The 12,135-nt window shown below is 37.5% G+C and overlaps 1 protein-coding gene across 1 annotated transcript in view; it reads left to right on the top strand.

The window, feature by feature from the left end:
- LOC145516869 (alpha-fetoprotein-like) overlaps window positions 1–12,135 on the top strand; it is a 42,759-nt gene that overhangs the window by 5,996 nt on the left and 24,628 nt on the right. Inside the window, exons 5-7 of the mRNA XM_081518723.1 lie at window positions 1,544–1,676; window positions 5,652–5,749; window positions 6,931–7,060. Coding sequence (XP_081374849.1) covers window positions 1,544–1,676; window positions 5,652–5,749; window positions 6,931–7,060 — 361 coding nt within the window. The remainder of the gene's footprint in view (window positions 1–1,543; window positions 1,677–5,651; window positions 5,750–6,930; window positions 7,061–12,135) is intronic.

Here is a 12,135-nt window from a genome sequence, read left to right as displayed (position 1 = left end):
ATTTCCCAGACAAGAATACTGGAGTGGGTAGCCATTCCCCTCTCTAGGGGATCTTCCTGACCCAGCGATCAAACCCACATCCCCTACATTGTAGGCAGATTCTTCCCAGTAGCCACCTGGGAAGCCCCCTTTGATTATACTATCCCTGTAAATAATTAAAGCCTGACTATACTTTCAGTTTGGTTTTTGTCTTCATTGGCCTCTCAGCCTTCTCCAGCTCAGCTCAGCTCAGCTCCTGACAACTCTCCTCTAAGGAGTAACTCAGAAATGAAAGATGCTTCCATATTGGAGCTATACCACCTGGAGCATGTGTTTCAAAGGTTACTTCGAAAAAGAAAGAGAACAAAAAACGTGCAAAGTAATTAACAGCCAAGCCTAAAAGTGGTATATGGCATGTTCCCACCTAACTGCAAGGGAGTCTTGAAAAGAAACTTTCCTGTGATTATAAGAGAAAATGCATTTATTTGAGCCTTAAGCCAGTTTTTGTCTGCAATGTCAACCTTCACTGGGTCTTTGTGTGTGGGAGGAGGGATGGGGAGTAAGTAATTTGAGCAAGCTCTGTGGAATAGTGTGAGGACATATGGTGATAAGTAAAAGGCAGGCCTGGTGCCCAGACTCCATAGTGAGTGTAAAGAATGAATTTGAGAGGGACTTCCCTGGTGGTCTGGGGTTTCCAGGTGGTGTTAGAGGTAAAGAATCCACGTGCCAATGCAGGAGAAATAAGAGACATGGGTTCTGTTCCTGGGTCAGGAAGATACCCTGGAGAAGGGCATGACAACCCACTCCAGTGTTCTTGCCTGGAGAATCCCATGGACAGAGGAGCCTGGAGGACTACAGTCCATAGGGTTGCAGAGTTGGATATGACTGAAGTGGCTTAGCAAGCACACAAGCATTACGTGGTGATTAAGACTCTGAACTCCCAATACACTGGGCATTGGTTCGATTCTTTTTGGGGAACTAAGATCCCACATTCTACAAAATGTGACCTTAAAAATGTAAAAAAAGAGAAAAGAATGAATTTGAGAAACAAATTAATACTCAGATTTAGTCATAAAGCAAAATATTGAGTGACACATCTTGGAGGACAATGGCATAAACTTTCATAGTCAAAAAAGAACTTACAGATGATCTTGAAAGATTCCTTTTCATTCACCAATAACTTCTAAATTTAGTTCCCCTTTACCAGCTGTACTATCCTCCATTTACAATCAGTTTAGACTATTGAACTTTCTACTTCTACTACTTATATAAAAATGAACACTTTTAATTAGTGATTTCCTTTTCTCACTGGCCCAGAAGATACAGTGGATTACTTCTTGGGCACTGTCTAACCTCACAATGACGTGTCTGTTGTAAACCTTGGATACGTTTAAGTGTAGTGGTATCCCATTTCTGTTACCATGAAATTCTGGAAGTTTCAGGTCAACAAAACTAAATGAATCATAAGTTCTTAAGAAACAGTGTCAGAACATGTTCTTGAATTTCAAATTATATTATTCCACAATAATTCCATTATTATGACTTTGTATTTGTCAAATTATAGGTACATTTATGAAACTTCTAGGAAGTATCCATTCTTGTATGGACCCACTATTTTAACCATGTCTGTTTGCTATGAAACAGCTGTTCAATCATGTTGCCAAGAAGAAAATAAGACTGAATGCTTCCAGACAAAGGTAAACTATTTATATGTCAACTGTTATTTAGGAACTTGTTATGCTAAGTGTGGACTGTGGTCCAGCAGCATATGAATCACCTTGCAGCTTGTTAGAGATGCAGAAGGAAGCTCTTCTCCAGACCTGCTGAATAAGACATCATTTTAACAAGAAACTCAGGCCATTCATATAGTCCTCAAAATTTGAGAAGCATGATCCAGCACAAATATCACTTCATAATACATATTTAATACTTCAGTTATTATTTATACATAGCAAAACACCTTAGAATTTAGTGGCTCAAAAACAATAACAATTATTTTACAATTTCTTATGGTTTCAGTGGGTCAGGAATTCAGGAAGGGTTTATCTGGATTGTTCTGGATCCTGATTTTTCATGTGGTGCACTCAGACAATGGTTGGATCTGGGGCTCTGAAGGGCTGAAGCACCTAGGAGCTGATTCAACATCTCTTTCTTCTCATATTACCTTAGGGCCTCTCCACATGGTCTCACTGACTTGGCTGGTTTGGGCTTCCTCACAGCGTGGAAGCCCAAGGTCTGCTGGACTGCTGACATATGGCCAGAGTCTCAAGTATGAGTATTCTTACGGATAAAGCAGAAGTCCTATGGCCTTTTATGACCAAGCTTCAAAAGTTACCTTTGTTATACTCTATTGGCTGAAATATCACAAAACTTTGAAGGAGAAAGTAAATACACTGTAACAAAAGCTCATTGTAAGAAAAACATGAGATAGAAGACTTTATTGTAGCTAACCCTGTAAAATACTGTTAGCCACACGTTTAATTTTAACCATATGGCCTTTTCTCCTTCACTGAATAGACGTAAATCAGTGATTAGTTCCATGATAAAAGTACTTTTTAATGTATGCTCATTAAAGGTTCTGGATACCAACATAAAATAACTGTCTTAAGAAGGCACACCAGGTGGATTTTCCAAAGGTCACACTGAAATGAATAGTAATTTGATAATCATTTTGATGAATTCCTCAAGGCTCAGTGCAGTACCACTGTTTTCTTTGATCTCTTCAGTGAGAATGTCTCTCTTAATCCTCTCAACCCCTATTTCTCTATTCCTTTAACTGTAGTTCTCCTATTGAGCTCCTCATCTTCTACTTTGTGTAAGAAATTAAATAATGTATCTAAAGAGTCTCTGGCATATACTAAGTATGCAATAATCATAGTTATTGTTAAAGCCACACACACACACACACACACACACACACACGTATATTTCTTACCTCTCTTCCATTCTTCCTCTAGTTAACTCCAGTTCCTTCAGAAGCAAATTCTGAATTCCTAAGAAGGACAGTTTTTTTTTTCTCTTTTTGGTTTCATATTATTAAAAACAACAAAAACAAGTGATTGTGTAGACTTATGTTACATTACTAGGCATTTTGGAAGAATGAACTTTTACATGACTGTTAGTTTTTTCAGCTAATTTGTTACAAGGTTTTCTTAATTTTAATCCTTTTCAGAGGAAATTTTTCCTTAATGTATAATATGCCCCTATAATTTAAAAAAAATTTTCTCTTGGCGTATAGTTGATTTATAATGTTATATTACTTTCTGCTGTATAGCAAAGTTAATTAGTTATACATATACACAGACCCACTCATTTTTAGATTCTACACCCATAAAGGTCTTTACACGGTATTGAGTAGAGTTCCCTGTGCTATACACTAGGTCCTTATTAGTTATCTAGTTTATATATAGTAGTGTGTATATGTCAGTCCCAATCTCCCAATAAATATATCCCTTGCTTCTACTTTCCCTGTTGATAGCCATAAGTTTGTTTTCTACATCTGTGACTCTATTCCTGTTTTATAAATAAGTTCATTTGTACCACTAATACATATTACACATATCAGTTCAGTTCAGTCGCTCAGTCGCGTCCGACTCTTTGCGACCCCATGAATTGCAGCACGCCAGGCCTCTCTGTCCATCACCAACTTCAGGTGTCTACCCAAACCCATGTCCATTGAGTCGGTGATGCCATCCAACCATCTCATCCTCTGTCGTCCCCTTCCCCTCCCGCCCCCAATCCTACCCAGCATCAGGGTCTTTTCCAATGAGTCAACCCTTCGCATGAGGTGGCCAAAGTATTGGAGTTTCAGCTTCAACATCAGACCTTCCAATGAACACCCAGGATTGATCTCTTTTAGGATGGATTGATTGGATCTCCTTGCAGTCCAAGGGACTCTCAAGAGTCTTCTCCAAAACCACAGTTCAAAAGCATCAATTCTTCGGCGCTCAGCTTTCTTCACCGTCCAACTCTCACATCCATACATGACTACTGGAAAAACCATAGCCTTGACTAGATGGACTTTCGTTGGCAAAGTAATGTCTCTGCTTTTAAATATGCTATCTAGGTTGGCCATAACCTTCCTTCCAAGGAATAAGCGTCTTTTAATTTCATGGCTGCAATCACCATCAGCAGTGATTCTGGAGCCCAAAAAAATAAATTCTGACACTGTTTCCACTGTTTCCCCATCTATTTCCCATGAAGTGATGGGACCAGATGCCATGATCTTAGTTTTCTGAACGATGAGCTTTAAACCAACTTTTTCACTCTCCTCTTTCACCTTCATCAAGAGGCTCTTTACACATATAAGTGATGTCATATATTCATCTTTCTTTGTCTGACTTTACTTCACTCTGTACAATAATCTCTAGGTCCGGCTATGTGTCGCTATAATGTTAAGCATAAGTAGGTGCTTTTGAATTAGTTAAGTTCTTTCCTCCTCTCCCTCACTCTATGATTGTTACAGTCTTGCTTGCCTCCAGAATGTCTGTTCCCAGGAGTTCTTAGTCCTTACCCAGAGAAGCCTGCATAGTCAATTGTGTTAAAGTGGTGTCTGTGATCACAGAATGTGCTTTGTGAGTTGAGCCTTCACAGACTCTCTTGTGAAGTAGAGAATAACCTTATTTGTATTTCATTTCAAATAAGTGCAATACAACAAAATAAGAATAAAATAATAATTATATTTATAATTAATTATAAAGTTTAAATATTATCATAGTGCCAGATTTGTGATTTGAATATTGCCTCTGTATACATTTTTTAATTTGTTCTTTAAAAAAGCATTGCAAGATATTGTTACCCAAGGTAAAATTAATATATGGTCAATATAATGTTGTGAGTCAATATATAGAGCTATTCTGAAATTTTTAAATGTCGCTTATATTATCACCACACAGAGATACTAATTTTGGTATATTTAGTTTTATTCAATTTTTTTCATTTACAGGTTTTATTTTGTACATTGTTGTGACCAAATTGAATATATAGTTTTGAATAGAGACTTAAACATGTGTACTTTACATTAGAAGTGCACATCTTTTCAAAAGCAATGTGTTATTATTCACTTGAGCATCTCTATTCTTTTGAGACATTTTGTCTCCAAAATTTTGCTACCATAGCAAGGCATACATGTTCTTCTTTTTGCATAATTATATTTTTATTTATTCAGAGACATTTGTTTGGAATAGAGTTTCAAAAGTCAAAATTCTGAGTTAAAGAATATGAAGATTTGGGGGGATTCCATTAATTTATATTGCAAAACAGGAGCATATATTATAGATAATCATTTGAAGACATGTTCAAGATGACAAGGCTAGTAACTTGAATAAAACCAAAATACAGCTGTAAGACATTATTGAAATTTATTCTATCGGCTCTCTGGATTCTTGTTTGTTCACTGTCTTGTTCTCATTTATACGTCAAATGTCTAAGTTAAGGGACAAGCAATCTCTGGAAGAGTACTATTTTGTAAAAAACAAACAAACCCAAAAAACAACAACAAAAAAACAGAACCTTCACCAAATTATGCTTTTATGTTTGGTCTCATAGGTAAGGCAATAAGAACTTTCTAATTTTGAGAAGATACATGATTTTTTTCCCTTCTTTACTAACCATGAGGTGAACTTTTTCAGTTATTACTGTAGTTCTTTGATGAGTCATTTTTCTAATTACAGCTGAAACCCATCGGAAAGTACGTTAGAGAAATATCTTTGAGGCATCACCATTTATGTGAAATTGGGATTAAATTCAACCACAAAGTAGCAACAGCTGTGTAAGTTACCTACTTAGATTTGTGGACTTGGCTGCTTTGGATCACCCTCCGATTAAACTCATTGAAAAGTCATCTATCTTTTGTTCACTAATGTCTCTCAGCATGAACCTGGTTCCTTTCTCTGCAGTTGTGCTACGCAGCTATCCGACGGGAAACCCTGGCTATGCTTCACTTTGCACAGTCCTCATCTCCACTCACTGTTTCCTGTCTCAATATCCTCCAGCAGCTCAAAATTTTAAGGCTCTTCTCCAATGTACAAAAGATTCTCTATATTCAGATTCATACACTTAGTTGTTCTGTATGGTTAAGGCTGAAGGACAAAAGGTATTTTTCTCTTGGAAGATAAGAAAGATTCTGGCTCTAATGTCACAAAAAATGGAAAAATTGAGTGGTGTTTTTTGGGGTGGGCATAGAGGAGTGTGGGATGGGAGGAGAATTTGATGTCATTCAATGTGTCTCTTTCTTGGCCCAGATTTTGTTTCTGTTTACCCCTGAGTACATGCATCTTCCTTCTATCACCTTCTTACCATTTTAGGACAATATTACGTTGTCTGGAAGCTCAGTTCTTCTCATAAGGCAAGCCTATTTTTCATGGCTCAGTGGTAAATAATCCTCCTGCCAAGCAGGAGATGAGATTCGATCTCTGGGTTGGGAAGGAATGGCAACCCACTCCAGTATTCTTGCCTCGGAAATCCCATGGACAGAGGAGCCTGGCAGGCTACAGTCCATGGGGCCACAAAAGAATTGGACATAGCTTAGTGACTAAAGAACAACAGAACAAAAAAAATTTCAGGGATGTTGTTCAGTTGTCAACAGAGAGGGGCAAGGGAGAACCAAACCTCTTATAATTATTGTCTTTATGGAAAAGAATTTTATTGAGAAAGTTAGGTCAGATAAATTCCCAAAGTACTTGTCCAAGCAACTCAACTTCTTTAAGCAATAATCTGAATAATGACAATGACCATACTTACATGATTATGAACTGAATAATTTTCATTTTGTGACTTAGATTTTTGTATGGCTCTGGGTTCTAGCACTGAAGAAATAGAAAACATAATATGCAACTATCTTCATCCTACATTTGCAAATGTACTTCTATTCTTTTGATTACTCATTGAACTAGAACTAATTTTAGAAAGAATTGAATCCAAAAATTTTAAAATGCACTTTTCTCCCCCCAGGGAATTGGTTCTGCTGACTAAAAAGCAACCTAAAGTTAATTTTTCTGAAATTACCAAGCTGTCTGTGGCTATTAAAAATTTGCATCGGATCTGTTGTGAAGGAAATGCAGTAGTGTGTGTACTTGGCAGGGTAAGATTTTCTCTTTTCTTAAAACTCATCTCAACTTTTAAAATATTTGTATTTCTTAAATAAATATTATAAATATTTATAAATACAATATAATAAATATGGTATATAATAAATATGAAAGAGTAATTATTACTTCTTAATATTACCAGTAAAATGATGTCTCCTCTCCTTTCTCTTCTCATGCAACATTTTTTTTCTTTCTTTCTTTCCCTCTCTCCCTCACCCTTCTTCCCTCCCTTTCCCTTCTTCCTCAATCTGTCTTACTTTACTTTATTATTTTATTCTTAAATTTTTGGAGTTGACTGTTAATTTCCTCCCAAATTGTGATTGTATTTCGTTCATCTTTGAATCTCTAGCAAGTCCTATAATTGCAAACTATACCCTGAGGCCATATCAGCCTAGAGGGGAGAAGAAACCACCAGAACAAAGATATGGCAACAAGGGGTAAGGGCTGGGGCATGGGCAACATGGAATTTATCTGCCCCAGGTGCAAATGTAAAGTCTCAAAATCCCAGAAAAGGAAAATATTGTAGCTGTTAAAAACCCAACAAGGGTTTAGTAAATTACAATCATATACAAGTCATGTTCCTATTCATTCTGCAAGTTTGAAAACTAATAGTTTTCATCACAATTAAAAAATAAAGCAGAAGCAAAGTAAGACTAACATGATTTCAGAGAGAAATCCTTGACTCTTAAGAGCAGGAAGCCCCACCTCCAACCATTTTAGTCCCATTACACAACAGATTCCTGGGTTGTTTAGTGGAGAAAGAATCTGCCTGCAATGCGGGAGATTCCGGAGATGCGGGTTCAGTCCCTGGGGCAGAAAGATCCTCTGGAGGAGGGCATGGCAACCCACTCTAGTATTCTTGATTGGATAATTCCATGGACAGAGGAGCCTGGTGGGCTATAGTCTATGGGGTCACAGAGAGTCTGACACAACTGAAGTGACTGAGCATGCAGGCACACAACAAATTAAGGGATGCGGGTAACAACTGTAGTTAAAATAGAAAAATCACTGACTAGAACACTCAACAGAATCCCTAGAATTCTAAGTTCTCAAATATTTACTTTGCTGGAACAGAGAGTTGGGGTAGGGCCATAGCTTTTCCTTGGCAACTATTGCAGTTGGCCATTGCTTGCTGAGGTCAGTGCCATGTTCATCTTGACCGGTTGTAAAGGTGGTGGCTGCCACTGTGAATTCCATCCTGGAGATAGGCAGTGTGAAGTTGTTCCTTGGAGTAGTTGTTGTATGGCAAGAATCTCAACTGATACTGGAAGGAATACTGTCCTGCACTCTTAGGAGTCCTGCTGGCTCTTTAGGACAGGCTCTCAGACTTCTGTCTGCATGAAGATTACATGAATTTGGGGGGAAATTACAGGGAACTTTGAAGCCTATCCATTGTTGTTAAAACAAGACAAATTTGCTGAAGTCCTTTAACACATAAACAATACCTATTCCAAATTGGTAACTCTAGAACAGCTTCCATTATAGCCTATACTATGACAGACGTGGGATTCCCTAGTAGCTCTGTCAGTAAAGAATCTGCCTGCAATGTAGTAGACCTGGTTTCAATTCCTGGGTCAGAAAGATCCCCTGGAGAAGGAAATGGGTTCCTCCTCCCAGTCCAGTATTCTTGCCTGGGAAATCCCATGGACAGAGGAGCCTGGTGGGCTACAGTTAATGGGGTCGCAAGAGTCAAACATGACTTAGTGACTAAACCATTGAAACCACGTGACAGATGTGCTAGAATGATCTCCAGTTATTTAATAGTATTGGCTAGTATTCCAACCTATATAAAATAACTGTGGGTACTTCTGGCATTCCTGCCATATTCCAGACTGTAAAGGTAACAGGTTTAGAGTTATTGGCTTCACAAAGATATTGTTTATATGTAATTTTTCATCCTTTTTTAGAGGTCATTTTGCTTTGTTTTAATTAGGGTGGATTCTGAACATTAGTAAATATTTTTTTATCTCCTAAAGATGATCATTTGATTTATATTGTTTGACTTATCCATTGGTGAATTATCTTAAAAGATTTATTAATTTTTGCCCATCTTTACATTGCTCAAGTCAATCTCATTTTACTCTATCTCTAGCCTTTCTCTCTCTCTCTGCCTTTCTCTATGTATATTATACATATATATGTCAAATTTTTGCATTTATATTTAGATGTGAACTGGATCTGGAACTGTCTTTTTCGGCACATACTTTATCAGGTTTTGGTATCCGGTTATGCTCACTTCTAAGAAATGGATTAGAATTTTTTTCCTTTCGAATTCTCTGAAATAAATAGTACTGTAACCTATCTATTTTGTGAAAGTTTGTCTGTGAAACTGGAACAGGGATGGAGATATAACCTGGAGATATAACAGCTTTTCCATTTCCTTTGTTATGGATTCATTTAAATGTTTTCTCAGCTAATCTTCATTATTCATGAATTCTGTCCTTGTGAATTCACCTACATGGCAAAATTTTTTGTAACCCCAAAGTCAATATTCACAGCACTCTGTGGTCATTCCCAGAAACGTGCGCATGTTCAAAACAGTGGGAATTTAAGTTGTCTGATGCACATGGTTTCAGCTGCCCTAGAACAAGGCGATGCTCTCTGCCTTCCCATTGTAGCTCTCGTGCTCTCAAGAAACGTTCATTTAATGCCATGTTTTCTGCATGTCTGTGTTTTTTGTTGATGATTTAGCAGTTTAAAATGGGCGTGCATATAACACTGAAGAATTGCCCAGTGTTCCTAAGCACAAGAAGCTGTGTTGTGCCTTGAAGAAAGACTATACATTTTAGATAAGCCTTGTTCATGCATGAGTAACAGTGTTAGTGGCTGTGAGTTCAATGTGAATAAATTGCCAATACTCAGTAGTCCCCCTTACTTCCTGCTTTGCTTCCTAAGGTTTCAGGTAACCATAGTCAACTTCCATCTGAAAACAGTAAACAGAAAAATCCAGAAATAAACAACTCCTAAGATTTAAATTGTGCACCATTCTGATCAGCAAGATGAAATCTTGTGCCATCTTGTTCCATCTCATCTGGGACATGAATCATCTCTTTGTCAGGCGTTTCCTGTGGATTAGTCACTTAATAGTCATATAGGTCACCAGACTGGCTGCCTGGGATCACGGTGCTTGGGTTCAAGTCACACATTGACCTCAGTGCATAAGCATAGTGATGCTGGCCAAACAGAAGCTGTAAAGTGCATCCTTTAGGTGGAAAGGTGAAAGTTCTCTTTAATAGGGAAAGAAAAGAAATCATATGCTGAGGTCACCAAGATCTATGGTAAAAGATTTTTTTACCATAGATCTTTTTTACCAAATCTTTTATCTGTAAAATTGTAAAGAAGGAAAAATAAATTTGTGTTAGTTTTGTTGTCACACCTCAAACTGCCAAAATTTTGGCTACAGTGCATGATAAGTGCTTAGTTCATTAAGATGGGAAGGGCATTAAAATTGCACAATTAAGTATTTTGAGAGAGAGAGACCATATTCACATAATTTTATTGCATTATATTGCTACAATTTTATTATAAGTTACTTTTGTTAATCTCTCACTGTGCCTAAATTATAAATTAAACTTTATCACATGTATGCATGTACAGGAAAAAATATAGAAGGTTTGGTACTATCTGCAGTTTCAGGCATCCACTAGGGGATCTTGGAATGTCTCCCCTGCGGTAAACAGGGGTGGGGGGACTACTGTATGTTAAATAAGGAGTTTTTAAACAGAAACATACACAAAACAAGGGTTATGTCTTGATTTGTTGAACGAACATGTGGCCATGTTTGACTTGTAGAAACTTTATCCCCTATTTCCTCTAGGGCAGATGATTCAATATTCACGAATTCAGTGTTTATAACTACTATAAATAATGAGACTCAACTATCCTTATTTATGTCAGGGCTTTGAAATATACGCTTTCCTTTAAAACTTCTCCTTCACTAGTATTTTCTCATTTAGAAATAGAGTTCTGCCTGACAATATTATTATTGGATAACTAAAAACATCAATTATGTAACTATACCTCCTTATCCCTCAGGTATATATATTTATAAAAGGATTTTGCAAAAATCCTTTGCAAAAGGATTGTTCAATTTATTATTCTTTTCCAAGACAGTGTTCTTAGAAAATGGAGTAAGACTACTCCAGTCTTACAAATAGGTGGAGCCTAGTCAGAAGTGATTTATGTCATTTCTTTTGTTGTTGTTTTTCAGTTGCTAAGTCATGTCCAACTCTTTGCCACCCCATGGACTGCTGCATGGCAGGCTCCTCTGTTCTTCACCAGCTCCTGGAGTTTGCTCAAATTGATGTCTGTTGAGTCAGTGATGCCATCTAACTATCTCATCCTCTGCTGCCCCCTTCTCCTTTTGCCTTCAATCTTTCACAGCATCCGGGGCTTTACCAGTGCGTCTTTTCCAATGCCATTTCTAGGCCTGGCCTATAAAATCTCCTGGCCAAAACACTCCCAACCTGAGGGCAATGTTAGAATCTACAGGTTGATGATGACAGAGCCTCTGCCATCCTTGTTGCCAGAACTACTGCCCACAGGCCTGATGCCTCCCCTTTCAACAGGACTTTATTGAAACAGATTTGATCCTAGTAGGCCACTGAGGGCAGGCTTGTCTCCTAACTAATGTAGACATTCTCCCTATTGATCTCAACCTGACCCCATAATGCAGCTTGCACTTACCACTCTCAGATCTAGACTGTTGGTACATTCTCCTTCTCTCCTGATCCCTTGATCTTCATCTCAACTAAATATTCACAGTAAGTTCAAAATATCCTATATATCATTTCCCAAGTATGTCATGGTCTTCACCTCTAAGACTCTTTATAGACAAATATGGATAATTCTAGTAGACTTTTTTCTCTCCATTTGTTTCCAACTAACTTACATTTGTCATTCAAGACTGAAATCATTCAAGATCTTTACTCTGATTTTATCCAGTTTGGATTGCAATCTCTCTTTTCTCATCCAAAGTATAAGATACATATTTCTCTAACAATTTATTTTATAATGCATTATTTTGTTGTTTAATTATTTAAACTCTCCACCTAGACCTGTGAGTTCC

This window comes from Giraffa tippelskirchi, chromosome 1 (genome assembly GCF_054371585.1).
Source record: "Giraffa tippelskirchi isolate mGirTip1 chromosome 1, T2T-mGirTip1v1.2.pri, whole genome shotgun sequence".
Lineage (NCBI taxonomy): Eukaryota > Metazoa > Chordata > Mammalia > Artiodactyla > Giraffidae > Giraffa > Giraffa tippelskirchi.
This window is presented reverse-complemented; position numbering and strand designations above follow the sequence as displayed.